This window comes from Felis catus, chromosome A2 (genome assembly GCF_018350175.1).
Source record: "Felis catus isolate Fca126 chromosome A2, F.catus_Fca126_mat1.0, whole genome shotgun sequence".
Lineage (NCBI taxonomy): Eukaryota > Metazoa > Chordata > Mammalia > Carnivora > Felidae > Felis > Felis catus.
Window position 1 is genome coordinate 25,460,508 of NC_058369.1, and position 17,646 is coordinate 25,478,153.

Genomic DNA, 17,646 nt, shown 5'->3' on the forward strand with positions numbered 1-17,646 from the left:
TGCCTACAAGAGATTCAATTTAGAAGTAAGGATACACATAGACTGAAAGTGAAGGGATAGGAAAAGATAGTTCATGCAAATAGAAATGAAAAGAAAGCTAGTGTAGCTATACTCATACAAGACAAAACAGACTTTAAAACAAAGACCAAGATGGGAATTACATAATTATAAAAGACCAATATGATTATATAATGATAAAGGGGTGAATTCAACAAAAAGATACAACACTTATGAATATATCAAGAGTACCAAAATATATAAAGCAAAAATTAATAGATCTAAAGGGAGAAACTGACAGCATGACAGTAATAGTAGGGCACCTTAACACCCTCACTTACATCAAGAATAGATCAACCAGGCATAAAATCAATACAGAAATATTGGCTTTAATGACACATTAGACCAAATGGATTTAGTAGACATATACAGGAAACCCCATCCAAAAGCAGAATATACATTCTTCTCAAATGCACATGGAACATTCACCAGGACAGATCACAGGTTAAATTCAAGAAGATAGAGATTATATTAAGCATTTTCTCTGACCATCACAGTATAAAACTAGAAGTTGATTACAAAAAAAAAAAAAAACAAAAAACCCTGGAAAAACAACAAAAATGTGGAGATAAACAACATGCTACTAAACAACTAATGATTCATCAAAGAAATCAAAGAAATAAAAAAAAATACATAGAGACAAATGAAAACAGAAATATGACATACCAAAATCAATGGGGTGCAGCAAAAGTGGTTCTAAGAGGGAAGATCACAGCAATATAAGCCTACCTCAAGAAATAAGAAAAACCTCAAACAATCTAACTTTACACCTGAAGGAGTTAGAAAAAAGAGAATAAATGAAGGCCAAAGTTAGTAGAAGAAAGAAAATGACAAAGATCAAAGTGGAAATAAATCGAATTGAGACTAAAACATAAATAAATAAATTAAAAAGATCAGTGAAACTAAGGGGTGGTTCTTTGAAAAGATAAATAAAATTGACAAACCTTTAGCTAGACTAACCAAGAAAAGAAGAAAGAGGGCTCAAATAAGCGAAGTTACAACTAAAGTTATAATTATACTACAAATAATTATATGCAAATGAACTGGACAACCTAGAAGAAATGGAAAAATTCCCCAAAATATATAGCCTTCCAAGATTGAATTATGAAGAAATAGAAAATCTGTATAGACTGATTACTAGCAAGGAGATTGAAACAATAACAAAATCAACTCCCAACAGGGGCACCTGGGTGGCTCAGTTGATTGAGTGTCCAACTCTTGATCTCTGCTCTGGTCATGACCTCATGGTTTGTGAGATCTAGCCCCCCATCTGGCTCTGTGCTGACAGCATGGAGCTTGCTTGGGATTCTGTGTCTCTCCTTCTCTCTCTGTCTCTCTCCTATTTGCTCACTCTTGTTCTCTCTCTCTCAAAATAAATAAATAAACATTAAGGGGTGCCTGGGTGGCTCAGTTGGTTAAGCGTCTGACTTCAGCTCAGGTCATGATCTCGTGGTTTGTTGGTTTGAGCCCTGCATCGGGATCTGTGCTGACAGCTGAGAGCCTGGAGCCTGCTTCAGATTCTGTGTCTCCCTCTTTCTCTGCCCCTCCCCCCACCATGCTCTGTCTCTGTCTCTCAAAAATGAATAAATGTTTCAAAAATTACTTTAAATAAATAAACATTTAAAAGACTCCCAAAAAACAAAAGTCCAGGGCCAGACAGCTTCATTGGTAAATTTTACCAAACATTCGAAGAAGACGTAATACCTATCCCTTCTCAAACTCCTCCTTCAAAACACTGAAGAGAAGAAAACACTTCCAAACTGATTTTATGAGGGCAGCATTACCCTGATACCAAAACCAGACAAGTACACAACAAAAAAAGAAAATTATAGGTCAATATCCTTAATGAACATAGATGCAAAAATACTCAACAAAATATAGCAAACCAAATTCAACAATACATTAAAAGAATCATACACCATGATCAAGTGGGATTTATTCCAGAGATCCAAGGATGATTCAACATCCACAAATTGATCAAGATGATATGCCACATTAACAAAATTAAGGATAAAAATCACATGATCATCTCAATAGATGCAGAAAAAGCATTTAACAAAATTTAACATCCATTTATGATAAAAACTCAATAAAACGGGTACAGAGGGAACACACCTCAACACAATAAAGGTCATATATGATAAACTCACAGCTAACATACTCAAATGGTGAAAAGCCAAAAGCTTTTCCTCTAAGATCATGAACAAGACAAAGATGTCCACTCTTCACACATTTATTCAACATAATACTGGAAGTTCTAGCCACAGAAATTCGGTAAGAAAAAGAAATAAAAGGCATCCAAAATAGAAAGGAAGAAGCAAAATTGTCACTATTTGCAGATACTTTATATAGAAAATTCTAAAGACTTTGTTGGAACTGAGAAAGACCATTAGACCTAATAAATACAGTAGAATTTCAGGATACATTATCAATCTACAGAAATCAGTAGCATGTCAATACACTAATGAACTATCAGAAAGAGAACTGAAGAAAACAATCCCATTTACAATTGCATCAAAAGAATAAAATATCTAGGAAGAAATTTCATCAAGGAGGTGAAAGATCTGTACACTGAAAACTGTAAGACACTGATGCAGGAAACTGAAGACCCAAATAAATGGAAAGATATTCTGTGCTCATGGATTGGAGGAATCAATATTCCTCCAAGGCAATCAACAGACTGAATGCAATCCCTTTCAAAATGCCAATGACATTTTTCACAGAACTGTAAGTACTAATTCAAAAATTTTTATGGAATCACAAAAGATCCTGAATAGCCGGATCTTGAGAAAGAACAACAAAGCTGAAGGTATTATGCTCCTTGACTTCAAACTAGATTACAAAGCTTTAGTAATCAAAATAGTATGGTACTGGCATAAAGACAGACACACAGATCAATACAACAGAATACAGAGCCCAGAAATACATATACAGAGCCCAGAAATACACACACACACACACACACACACACACACACACACACACACAATTTATGACAAAGGGGGAAGAATGCACAATGGAGAAAGGACAGTCTCTTCAATAAATGGTGCTGGGAAAACTGGACAGCCACATCCAAAAAAAAAAAAAAAAAAAAGAAAAGAAACTAGATCACTATCTTACACTATACACAAAAATTAACTCAAAATGGATTAAAGACTTGTATGTAATACCTGAAACCATAGAGCTCCTGGAAGAAAACATAGGTGGTAAGCTTCTTGAATCAGTCTTAGCTATATTTTTGTGGATAAGACTCCAAAGCATAAGGGAAACAAAAGCAAAAATAAATGGGACTGTATCAAACAACACAGTTTATACACAGTGAAAGAAACCATCATCAAAATGTAAAAACAACCTACTGAATGGGAGAAGATATTTGCAAATCACATATCTGACAAGGAGTTCATATCCAAAATATATGAAAATTGCATACAACTTAACAACAAAAAGCAAACAACTTGATTTTAAAATGGGATCTGAATGGACATTTTTCCAAAGAAGAAATACAGATGGCCAACAGGCAAGTGAAAAGATATTCAACATCACTGATTATTAGGGGAATGTAAATCAAAACCACAGTAAGGTATTACCTCACACTAGTTAGATTCATTATGATAAAAAAAAAAAAAGACAAGAAATAAGTGTTAAGAGATTGTGGGGAAAAGGGAATTCTTGTACCCTGTTGGTGAAATATAAATTGGTCTGAGCATTATGGAAAATAGTATAGAGATTCCTCAAAACATTAAGAATAGAATTACAATACAATCCAGCTATTTCACTTGTGGTATTTAATCCAAAGATTATGAAAACTCTCATTTGAAATGATATATGCACCCCAATGTTCACAGCAATATTATCCACAATAGCCAAGATATGGAAAAACCTAAATGTCAGTTGATGCATAAATGGATAAAGAAGACGTGGTCTATATATACAATAGAATACTACTCAGACATAAAAAAAAATAATAAAATATTGTCATTTGTGACATGGTTGGACCTGGAGGGTATTATGTTAAGTGAAATAAGTCAGAAAGAGAAAGACAAAAACAGTACAATTTCACTCCTATGTGGAATCTAAAAATAAACAAAACAAAAACAAACTCATAGACACAAACCACAACAGATTGGTGGTTACCAGAAGGGAAGGGGGTTTGTCAGTGGTGAAATGGATGAAGGGGGTCAAATATATGCTGATGGATGGTAACTAGATTTTTGGAAGTGATCACTTTGTAATGAATGCAGATGCTGAATTATAATATTGTACATCTAAAAATTATATAATGTTATATACCAATCTTACCTCAAAATATCAGAAACAAAAACAAAGAACAATGGCAATAAATAAAAAAACAGTAACACATATGATAGATATTAATCCATCTATGTCAATAATCCACTTTAAATGTCAATGGTTTCAGTACATCAATTAAAAGACATAGACTATCAGAGTACAATCAAAAAATAAGACCTAACTCAGGGTGCCCGGGTGGCTCACTCAGTTAAGTATCAGACTTAGGCTCAGGTCATGATCTCACAGTTTGTGAGTTTGAGCCCCGTGTCAGGCTCTGTGCTGACAGCTCAATCCTAGAGCCTGCTTTGGACTCTGTCTCCCTCTCTCTGTCCCTCCTCCACTCGCACTCTGTCTCTCCCTCTCTCTCTCTCTCTCTCTCTCTCTCAAAAATAGACATTAAAATTTTTTTTTAAATATTAAAAAAATAAGACCTAACTATGTGTGGTCTACAAAAAAACCCCATTTTAACTATGAAAACAGAGAGTCAAAGAAAAGGGATGGAGAAAGATATAGCGTGCTAATGTTAATCAAAATAAAGCTGGAGTAGCTATATTAATTTCAGAAAAAGAAGACTTCAGAGCAAGGAAAATTATCAGGGATAAAGAGGGTCATTACATAATGATAAAGGGATCAATTCTCCAAAAGACCCAATGTTGTTAATGTGTATGTGCCTAACAAAAGAATGTCCAAATATATGAGATAAAACCTGATAGACAAAGAAAAATAGATCAATCTGTTACTAAAATAGTAGTGGACAGATCCAGCAGCAGAAAATAGTAAAGACAGAGTTGAAATAACAGTACCATTATTCAACTAAATGCAATTGACATCTATACAATACTTTATCAAACAACATCAAAATACACATTCTTCTCAGCCTCATACGGAACATTCACCAAGACAGAACACATTCTGGGTCATAAAACACACTTTAACAAATTTAAAAGAGGAGAAATCATACAAAGTATTCTCTCTGACTACAATAGAATTAAACCAGAAATCAGTAACAGAGAGATAGCTAGGAAACCCCCAAACACTTGGCAATTAAACACACTTCTAAGTAATGTATGGCTCAAAGAAGTTTCAAGAGAAATAAAAAAATATTTTGAATGAAATAAAAATGAAAACACAACTTATTCAGATTTTTGGAATGCAGCAAAAGTAATGCTCAGAGGGAAATTTAGAACACTGAATTCATTTATTAGAAAAGAAGATAAATTTAAAATCAATCATTTGGGTTTCCACCTTAAGACACTAGAAAAAGAAGATCAAATTAAATCCAAAGTAAGCAGAAGTGAAGAAATAATAAAAATCAGAGAAGAAATTTATGAAATTAAAACAAGTCAATAGGAAAAAAAATCAATAAAACTAAAATCTGGTTCTTTGAAAAGATCAATAAAATTGATTAACCTCTAGCCAGGATAACTAAGGAAAAAAGTGAGAAGACACAAATTGCACATATCAGAAATGAAAGAAGGGCCATCATTACTAATTCCATTGACATAAAAAGATAATAAAGGAATATTATGAACTGTATCTCTTCAAATTTGATAACCTACCCAAAATGGATCAATTCTTTGGAAAATACAATCTGCCAAAATTCACAGAAGGAGAAACAGATAATCTGAATAGACCTTGTGTTAGTGTACTCATGCTGCCTTAACAAAGTACCATACACTGGATTGCATAAATAATGCAAATTTATTTTCTCAGAGTTCTGGAGTCTAGAAGTTTGGATCAGGGTTCTGGCTGATTTGGTTTCTGATGAGACCTCTTCCTAGCTTGTAGACAAGTGACCTTCTTACTTTGTCCTCACATGGCCTTTCTTCTGTGTGCATATGGACAGAGAGAGTACTTTGGTATCTCGCTTTTTAAAGGGACATTAATTCTGTCAGATTAGGACCATACCTTTATGACTTTATTTAACCTGAATTACTTCCTTAGAGGTCTCATCTCCAAATATAGCCACAATGGAAGTTAGTGCATCAACATATGAATTTGAGGGAAACACAACTATTCAGTCCATAACTATATCTATTAAAGAAATTGAATCGATAATTAAATTGATAACCTTCCAAAACAGAAACCACCACATTAAAATGGGTTCTGGAGAATTCTACCAAACTTATAGGAAGAAATTATACCAATTCTTTGCAATCTCTTCCAGAAAATAGCAGAAGGAATACTTTCCTAATTACTCTATGAAGCTAATATTACCCTAATACCAAAATTACACAGATAAAAGAAAACTACAGACCAATATCTCTCAAGAACATGGATACAAAAATTCTCAACAAGATACTGGCAAGTTGAATCAAACAATGTATAAAAAGAATAACACACCACAACAAAGTGGTATTTGTTTCAGGAATGTAAAGCTGTTTCAACATTAAAAAAATCAATAAATATAATCTATCATATAGATAAACTACAGAAGAAAAAGCACATGATCATATCAGTAGATGCAGAAAAGGCATTTGACAAAATCCAATACCCTTTAATGATAAAAATTCTCAGCACACTTAGAGGGGAACGTCCTCAACTTGATAAAGAACATTTACAAAAAAAACCTACGGCTAACATCATACTTAAAAATAAGAAACTAGAAACTTTCCCACTAAGATCAGTAAAAAAAAAAGGATGTCCCTTTTCATCATTTCTTGTCAATATCATACTGAAAGTCCTGTCTAATGCAATAAGAAAAAAAGATGTATTGCCTTTGTTTGTGGGTAACATGATTATCTACATAGAAAATCCAAAAATCTGAAAGAATTGACAACAAACTCCTAGAACTAATATGCAATTATATTAGCAAGGTTGCAGGATACAATGTTAATATACAAAAATCACTTTCATATAGATCATCAACAAGTGGAATTTGAAATTAAAAACACAATGCCATTTGCATTGGCACTCAAAAAGTGAAATACTTAGATATAAATTGAACAAATCATGTACAAGATCTATGTGAGAAAAACTATGACAATGTGATGAAAGAAATCAAAGAACTAAATAAATGGAGAGATATTCCATGTTCATGAATAGGAAGAATCAATATTGTCAAGGTGTCAGTTCTTCCCAATTTGATCTATAGTTTTAATGCAATATCACGCAAAATCCAAGCAAGTTATTTTGCGTATAATTGATGGAGTTATTCTAACATTTATACAGAGGGGCAAAAGACCAAGAATATCCAACACAATATTGAAGGAGAAGAACACAACTGGAAAACTGACATCACTGGACTTCAAGGCTTACTATAAAGCTACAGTAATCAAAATAGGATGGTGTGGGTAAAAAAATAAATAGACAAATCAATGGAACAGAATTTTGTGAATACCGACAAACTGATTTTCTATAAAGTTCACTTTATATGAAGAGACACAAGACTCAGAATAGCCAAAACAATATTTAAGAACAAAGCCTAGGACTGACACTACCTGACTTCAAGACTTAGTATAAGGCTAATTAAGTCAATACTACAAAAAAAAAACAAATAGATCAGTGATACGGAATAAAGAATTTAAAAATACACCCATAAATAGAACCACCTGATCTTTGACAAAAAGCAAGGGCAGTACAATGGAACAAAGACAGTCTTTTCAACAAATGGTGCTGGAACAGCTGGATGTCCACCTGCAAAAATAATAATAATGATAATAATAATAATAATAAATCTAGACAGAGACCCTTCACAAAAATTAACTCAAAATGAATCATAGACATAAATGTAAAATGCAAAACTATAAAATTCCTAGAAGATTACATAGTAGAAAATCTAGGTGACCTTAGGTATGGCAATGATTTTTTTATATATAACACCATGAACCATGAAAGAAAGAAGCTGGACTTCATTAAAATTTAAAACTTCTGCTCTGCCAAAGACACTGTCAAAAGGAGAAGGCAAGCCACAGACTGAGAGAGAATATTTGCAAAAGGCATACCTGATGAAGGACTGTCATCCAACTCAACACTAAAAAATGAACAATCAAACTGATTCAAAAGTGGCCAAAAGACCTAACAGATACCTTACCGAAGAAGATATAAGGATAGCAAATAAGCATACAAAACATTAACAGCATCATGTGTCGTTAGCAAATTGTAAATTGAAATGAGAGAACAATACATATCTATTAGAATGGTCAAAATCCAGAATGCTGACAAGACCAAATGCTGGCAAGGATCTGGAGCAACAGGAACTCTTACTCATTGCTGGTGGAATGCAAAATGGTGCAACTACTTTGGAAGAGAGTTTCTTAAAAACTAAACATACTCTTACCACATGACTCAGCAGTCTTCGGTAATTAAATGAGTTGAAAACTTATGTATATACAAAAACGTACACACAAATGTTTATAATTTTATGGTTAATATTCAAAACTTGGAAGTAATCAAAATGTCTTTCAGTAGGTGAATAAACTGTGGTACATCCAGAGAATGGAATATTATTTTGTGCTAAAAAGAAAGAAGCTATCAAGTCATGCAAAAACATGGAAGGGCCTTAAGTGCATATTATTAAGTGAAAGAAATCAATTTGAAAAAGCTCTAGTTCTTTTTTTTTTTAAGTAATCTCTACACCCAATGTGGGCCTTGAACTCAAAACCCCAAGGGTAAGAGTTGCATGTCCTACCAATTGAGCCAGCCAGGCACCCTGAAAAGACCTCTATTTCTTGACCTGGTTGGTGGTTACACAGACTTCTGCTTTATAAGAATTCATTGAACTGTACGTGAATATTTTGTCGACTTTTACGTGTGACTCACATTTTAAAAATCTAATAAATATCCAAACACCAATACTATTATAGAGAAATGTACAAGTAAAATCATGACTTAAGCAGAGCAAAAACATGGTATCTTTCTGTGAGAAACCATCCTCATAGATTAGTTTCCCCATGCAAGTTTTTAAAATAAATAAATTAAGATAAAGCAAGTAACTTACAGAAGAAGATTGGCACATAATAAAAAGGAAAACAGAAGCTTGTCCTTCTCAAATAGTGACCGGCATATATTACAATATAAGTTGTATGTGAAGTGGTCATTTAAATATCGTAGGCGCTTTTCCAAAATTTTGGATTTGTTACTGAAAGGTTGAAAAACAGGCAAATATACTGTCAAACAAAACTAAGAAAAAATAAGTAACAGATGAACTAACATATAAGTAGCCATTGTTAAACACACACACACACACACACACACACACACACACACACACGAGTGCATATAAAATGGTGAAATCTGAGGAAGTTCTGTGAATTTCCTGGTTGTGATATTGTACTATAATAATGTAAAACTGTTACCACAGGAGACACTGAGTGAAGGATATATATGGGGCCTCCCTGTGTAGTTTTGTGTGTGTGCAACTTCTTCTAAATTTATATGTAAAAGACAGGGTATAAGACTATGAGAAAATAAAATAGGGTTTATACCATCTCTCTATTTTCAAAATTCTGAACTTATTATATTCCAAAATGACTGAAAATAATCACTAAATTAAGATATTTGCTGAATCTCTATTGGTGTGAATTTTTTTCTGGGTAGGGGACTATAAGAGATAAAGAATTATGAAATATTTACCTGTCCCAAAGAAGCATCAAATCTAGATCAAGATGTATACATTTAAAAAAAAAAGATGAAAAGTCAGAAAACATATGAACAAAAGGTTACTTCCAGATGTGGTTATGGCTAATATCTGTCTTCTTTATGCTCTTATATGTTCAAAATTTTGCAATAATCACATATTACTTTCATTTTTTTAGTCCAAAAATTTTATCAGTAATATTTAAAAGACACTCCTTCTGGGGAAGTTTGGGCAGCTACATACATACATACATACATACATACATACATACATACATACGCAAGCAAGCAAGCAAACAAGCAATTACCACATGACCCAGCAACTGCACTCCTGGGCATTTATCCTAGAAATGAAAACTTATGCTCACATAAAAACCTGTACATGTTATTCATAAGAGCAAAAAATTGGAAATAACCCAGATGTCCTGTAGTACATCGATACCATGAAATATTTCTCAGCAATAAAAAGGAACAAACTACTGACACACACAACAACCTGAATGAGTCCCCAGAGAATTAAGCCGGGTGAATAAAAGCCAATCCTTAAAAGTTATGTGCTATATGATCCCATTTATATGACATTCTTGAAATGACAAAATTACAGAAACGGAGAATGGATTAATCTCAAAGATTAAGGAGAGGGTGGGGATGGGAAAGAAGTGGGTGTGGCTATAAAAGGGCAGCATGGGAATCCTTGTGGTAATAGTGGTGTTCCCTATCTTGACTGTATCAACAGCAATGTCCTGGTTGTAATCATTGTAGAAGTTTTCAAGATGTCACCATTGAGGAAACTGGGTAGAGAATACACAGGATTGCTCTATTTTCTTTTTCTTTCTTTTCTTTCTTTCTTTCTTTCTTTCTTTCTTTCTTTCTTTCTTTCTTTCTTTCTTTCTTTCTTTCTTTCTCTTTCTTTCTATTCTCTACACCCAACGCCTGGCTCAAACTCACAACCCCAAGATCAAGAGTTGCATGCTCCACCAACTGAGCCAGCCAGGCACCCCCACTGTATAATTTCTTATAACTACATGTGAATCTACATTTATCTCAAAATTAATTTTAATTTTAAATTTTAGTTTAATTTTTAAAAAGCAATCCTTTGATCCATGGAAAGGTGAGAGAAGAGTAGGGGATAGTGACACTTCTCTGAGCAGAACTTTTAGTTCAGGATTTACTTCTGGAGTCATATTAATGGATTATGTGCTCAAAAATATAATAAAATTAAAATCAACAAGGGTGAAGGGAAAACTCTAAAATGAAATTTAAAAAAAATCCAAACCTACAACAAATGAACCTAACTGTATTTCACATCAATAACATTGCCATGCTGAAGGAGGAAAAATTAACACAAGTAATTTTTTGAATATAGTTTTTTATGTCTAAAAACAAAAAGACTGTAATTTTCTGTGTGGACATCTGCATCCAATTCTCTTCAGTATATACCTAAGAATCACTGGATTTGCTGATTACTAGATCATATGGCAAATCTATGTTTAATATTTTCAAGAATGTCCTCAATATTTCCAAAGTGGCAGCACTAATTTACATTCCTGCCAGCAGTGTATGAGGGTTCTGATGACTCTGCATCCTTGCTGACACTTGTTATCGACATTTATGTCAATTCCTCAACTTGGATTTTCTCCATCGTGTGGATGGTGTAAGTTCAAATTCCAAATTCCAACTGGTAATCTTAGGGATTTCAGTCACTCCAGCGAGACTGTTCTACCAAGAGCCCACGTAGACCATATATGGTAGGCTCAAATCATATTTTTATTCTACTTAACAAATACAGTAGTTACTAAGTACCAGATGCTGCGATAAACACTTCACAAATATTAAATTCTTATAACAATTCTAAAAGGTAGGTATGATTATTATCTCTATTTTATAGATAAAAAAAATTTGAGGCAATTACAGAAAGGTTAACTGACTTGACTGTACTAATGTAGCTAGTATGTGGCAGAACTGAGATTTCACCCCCTACTCCAGTCTGACTTTAAAACCTGTGTATGTTTATTAATTGATTAAAGTGAAAATATCTAGCAAACAATTAGAAATGTGGGCCTGGGAGCACCTGGGTGGCTCAGCCAGTTGAGTGACTTGATTTCAGCTCAGGTTATGATCCCAGGGTCATGGGATGGAGCCCAGGTTATGATCCCAGGGTCATGTGGGGACTCCATGCTGAGTGTGGAGACTGCTTGGGATTCCCTCTCTCTTTTTTTCTCTCTCTCTCCCTCTGCCCCTCTCGCCCGCTTGCACACACTCTCTCAACAAATAAAAAAAAAATTTAAGGGGCGCCTGGGTGGCTCACCTGGTTGAGCATCTTCAGCTCAGGTCATGATCTCATGGCTTGTGAGTTTGAGCCCCGCATCAGGTTCTGTGCTGACAGCTCAGAGCCTGGAGCCTGCTTCAGATTCCCTCTCTCTCTCTCTCTCTCTCTCTCTCTCTCTCTCTCTGCCCCTCCCCCACTGGCACTCTCTCTCTCTCAAAAATAAATAAACATTAAAAAATTTTAAAAAATTAATTACAAAGAAATATGGGACTGAAGCTTTTTATTTTTTAAGCTTTATTCATTCATTCATTCATTCATTTTTAAAATTTATTTATTTTTGAGAGAGAGTGCACGTATGAGCAGAGCAGGGGCGGGGCAGAGAGAGAGGGAGAGAGTGAGAATCCCAAGCAGACTCTGCACTGTCAGCGTGGAGCCCAACACGGGACTCAAACTCATGAAACCTGAGATCATGACCTGAGTCAAAATCAAGAGTCAGAGGTCAACTAAATGAGCCACCCAGGCACCCCAAATTTTATTTATTTTTTTAAGAATTTATTTTTAGGGGCGCCTGAGTGGCGCAGTCGGTTAAGCGTCCGACTTCAGCCAGGTCACGATCTCGCGGTCTGTGAGTTCGAGCCCCGCGTCGGGCTCTGGGCTGATGGCTCCGAGCCTGGAGCCTGTTTCCGATTCTGTGTCTCCCTCTCTCTCTGCCCCTCCCCCGTTCATGCTCTGTCTCTCTCTGTCCCAAAAATAAATAAACGTTGAAAAAAAATTTAAAAAAAAAAAAGAATTTATTTTTAAGCAATTTCTACACCCAATGTGGGGCTCAAACTCACAACCCAAGATCAAGAGTTGCTTGCTCTACTGACTGAGCCAGCCAGGCACCCTGGGACTGAAACTTTTTAGAGATCTCAAAGGTGGAGAAAGATATTGTAGTTGCCAGCAAAGATAAGTCAGGTGCCATATTAAAATATTTAAAAGAGGCAGGGAGGACTAAAGCTAATCCTTCTATGCCTACATTTTGAGTGGGGGTGAAATAAAACTTAGAATAAAATGGAGGCTTTCTCCCTCTCTTTCTTTCAACTTTTCCTATTTTTAAATACTCTGTAATGAATGCATATTACATATTAAGAAAAAAAAGTTATGTATTTTTTAATGGAAAGCATGGTGGAAATCCAACATAGGGAGGATGAATGAAGCTAGAGAAGGTTTACCTGTCATGAATGGAGTTGATGTAAAGGTTCACAAACCAGGTGAGAGAGTACTGGTACATGGGATCGATGTTAGCCAGGTCTGCAATGCTGAAGAATAATACTGATGAATGTTTAGCAATGGGTCTGTAGCCTTCTCGAGACTCTGCTATTTTGAGTTCTGTTTTCTCTGCAATCTAGAAGAAGAGAAGAATCAAGATTAAGAAGTAGGAAATGTGTTTTTTTAATTATGTGTTTTTCATGTAATAAAGTTTATGTTAAAAAAAAAATAACCCTCTAACTCAAAGGCAAAATTACAGAGGTATGGTTTACAAGGAAAGGTTTTAGTATGCTAGAAGCTGGAAAGACAGAAAGACAAAAAGAAAGAAAGACAGAAACAAAGAGGGAGAGAGAGAAAGGGGGAGGGAGAGAGGGAGGAAAAAGGAAAAGGAAGGAAAGAATTAGGAAGGGAGGGAAGAGGAAGAAGGGAGGGAGAAAAATCAATGAAAAATAGTTTAAGGTTGTGTTTCTTGTTTGGGGAATACCAGAGCTGTCAATCTTTGCTTTTTTTGTCTGGATCTGACATGTGTCTACTATAGTCACTCATCTTCTTTGATTTCAATAGGTCAGAGAGAGGGAGAAAGAGAGAAAGAAAGAGGGAGAGGGAGGGAGAGAGAGAGAAGGAGGGAGGGAGGGGGGAGGGGGGAGGGAGAGAATGTGCACATGTGTATGTTTAAGGTGTCAACATGTGTACCAGAACCCAGCAAAAGTCTGAGAAAGTAGATTTCACAAATATTTGTTAGCTGATGGGGTTACAGAACAGTACCTTTTCAATTAGCTTCTTGTATGTTTAACATTTCTGGACATAGTAGGGGTGTTAATATTGGACCCCAAAAGAAAAAACTTCTGAAAGATAACAGCTCTTCAGCTGACAACTCTATCTGATAGAATGCTATTCTATAGGAAAAATGTGTAGAGCACTTATTCAATCCACTTTTCCTTCTTTGGACACACTATCTACAGACTCTGCTGAATGAGTGTGCCTGGGTAGTCATGTTTATACTGAATGATCCTCTTTGTAGCTGATTCAGTCAGGAAGTAGAGATAGAACTGGGCCGAAGATAAGCTAAATCAATTCTTCCCCCAGAGAATTAGAATTTTAAGAGCCTCAGAAGCTGAAGTCAAGTGGTACTGGGCATTAGTGCTAATAAAAGGTAATGGAACCAAAGCCGGTTTCTACAGGCAAGACAAATGTTTGAAGGAACAGATGTAAATAAAGTGTTACCAGAGAAATTGGTTTTAAGATGGAGGGGCACATATGAGGACTACACAGTCTTAGAGAGGGGCAGACAAAGAGCATAGAAATGTTCCATTTATTCTTGAGGCCGGTATGTACTTCTGTAATTGGGGAAATAAAATGCTCCCTTGTATCTTTTTTTTTTTTTTTTTTCAATTTGAGCATAGTTGACACACAATGTTACATTAGTTTCAGGTATAAATATAGTGACTGGACAAGTTGATACATTATGCTATGTTCACCACAAGTATAGCTACCATCTGTCAGTATACAACACTATTACAATGTTTTTGACTATATTCCTTATGCTGTCCTTGTATCTTTTTTATTTGAGCTAATTTGAGTGTGCTTCTGTTCCTTGCAAACAAACTTTCTCCAGAGTTATACTTGGAGAAAATTGAAAAAGAGTCAAAAGGTTGCTAGGACTCTTTTTTCACCTGCTGTTTCTTTGTTATCTCATTGGACATCATTTTAGCAGAGTCTAAGACTTTAATTGCACTTTCGTCTTCTAAAATGTTGCCTTCTGAAGATGATAATGTTTCTAGAATTTTCTTCTCTATATCTTTTAGCTGTTTCTTATTAGCTGCAGACTGAAGAATAAGGGCATTTCGTTCCTCTTCTAATTCTGGTCTAAAAAAATAGAAACATTTAGTCTAAACTTGCAGTATTTTATCAAGTTCATATCTAAATACTAGGTATCACAATTTTGTAGACATTTAAATAATTTTGTAGAAATGTAACACAAACTAAGATATATAACACAAACTTTATCCTAAGGAAAAAGGTTATTTCCATACAAATGATAGTTTGAGAAACATGAGCAAAAAATGATCATTAAATTCACATATGTGAAATGTGGCAATAACTTAATAAGCCTAAGAATGCGCTATGTTTATCCATACGGCTTAGATAGTTTTGTGAGGATAAGAACTGGAGAAGAAACACAACAGAAAACTTCTTATCTATTCTTTGGCTTTTTCATATTCAGTGTTACTTTCATTATCTCTTCCGCAAGAGCAGAATCAGAAAAGATGACTCATCATACAATTGTCTCTCCAGGTAAAAGACAAAATTGGCACTTAACATCTTTACAAATGTAGTATAAAACTTCAAAATATCATAATTCACCATGTTCAGGAATATGTTAGGACATGGTTCTGTCTTGGATACTATACAAGTGGGATTCAAATATTGGAAGTAACAAAAGTAACACACGATTACATAATTTCCCTTATAATTTGGTTTCATAAAATAGAGTGCTTGATAATGCTATGTGAAGCTCCAAGTGGAATCAAAGATTTCTTTCAGGAAGCAATCCTTTACTAGTAGCCCTATTAGGTATTTTAATATCTTTTTCTCATTTAAAACATAACACATGCTAGTAATGGAAAAATACATAAAGTATAAAAAAAATAATTAAAATTATCCACAATCTTGCCACCCTTAGAGATGACCACTGTTAACATTCTGGCATAGTCCCTCCCAAGTGGACAGATATATATACATATAATTCATGCATTAACTTTTTTTTTAACAAAATATTACCCATACCATGTATAGTTTTGCATCCTGTTTTTTCATTCTTATCTAAGTATTTCATCACTCATTCTTATTTCACTATTTCACTATATAACTCAACTATTTCATTATTTCATTAAAATCCTATATTTAAGTCTTTCAACACATTTCTGATTTTGTCCACAGCATATATTCTTAGGGATGAACTCTTTGGCTCAAACAATCAGATACAAGTCTGAAGTCATGGCATGTCTCCTGAATCCTACTACCCATACTAGGAGCCCAATATAACATGGTTGGCTTATGACTTACTTGTTACAGAATGGCTATTTTATTTTAGTTTTTATGTTTATTTTTATTTTTTGAGAGAGGGTGAGCGCATGCAAGTGGGGGGTGGGGAGAAGGAAGGGGAGGGAGAGAATCCCAAGCACAGGGTACAATCTCACGATCATGAGATCATGACCTGAGCTGAAATAAGAGGTGGACACTCAACTGAATGAGCCACCCAGGTACCCCCAGAACAGCTATTTTAAAGGATTACATACTTATTTTATAACAATACATAAAATTTGACAAGGTTTTGGAATAATCACATAACAAAAGTATTAATGACCTACAAATATTCCTCTTTAGGCCATCTGGAAGCATATAAGGAAATGTATACACTTCACTCATATGAGGACTTTAAGATACAAAACAGATGAACATAAGGGAATGGAAGCAAAAATAATATAAAAACAGGGAGGGGGACAAAACATAAGAGACTCTTAAATATGGAGAACAAACAGAGGGTTGCTGGAGGGGTTGTGGGAGGGGGGATGGGCTAAATGGGTAAAGGGCATTAAGGAATCTACTCCTGAAATCATTGTTGCACTATATGCTAACTAACTTGGATGTAAATTTAAAAAAATAAAGAAAATTAAAAAAAAATACACACCTCTCCTTTGCAACAACAATACCTAGTAACTGATCTTCAAGTCCTTCCGGAGTTATCATGAAATTGAGCAAAGACACCTTTGTAGCCAGTTCTGGCATAAAGTGTGGATTTCTCAGTTTTGTGGTGATATAAAACTTGAAATCAAAGGAATACTCAATAATGACCTCACCAAGTCTGATGCAGTCAATGCCACCTATATTTCAGAAAGCAAACACATGATAAGTAAGCCACAGTTGTATAGCTCCTCCATGTTAAGGCCATTCCTGAGATAAGTAACGGGTCTTAAAGTAATATAAAATAGAATAGAGGTGTGACAAAAGTCATGGACACACAGGCAAATAGGCAATTATACAGCAGGACTCATTCATTCTGGAGTGGTCTAAGACATTTTCTGTCGTTGTCATGGAGGCTTCTAAGTCAAAATTCCTTTTGATCTTACCTCCTCTATAAATTTTCAATCATGAGTCCAAGATTATTTGTATATTACTAAAGCTCTTAAAAATACTAGAGT

General features: G+C 34.7%; 1 protein-coding gene across 16 annotated transcripts in view; it reads right to left on the reverse strand.

Annotated features, from left to right (window-relative positions):
* Positions 1-17,646, reverse strand: part of DNAH12 (dynein axonemal heavy chain 12) — a 221,014-nt gene that overhangs the window by 36,420 nt on the left and 166,948 nt on the right. For 15 of the 16 annotated variants that reach the window (XM_045051717.1, XM_045051716.1, XM_045051715.1 and 12 more), the window contains 4 exons: positions 17,136-17,328; positions 15,118-15,310; positions 13,408-13,580; positions 9,287-9,427 (listed from right to left, as the gene is read on the reverse strand). In XM_045051717.1, coding sequence (XP_044907652.1) covers positions 9,287-9,427; positions 13,408-13,580; positions 15,118-15,310; positions 17,136-17,328 — 700 coding nt within the window. The remainder of the gene's footprint in view (positions 1-9,286; positions 9,428-13,407; positions 13,581-15,117; positions 15,311-17,135; positions 17,329-17,646) is intronic. The other variant, XM_045051721.1, reaches the window with a different exon arrangement.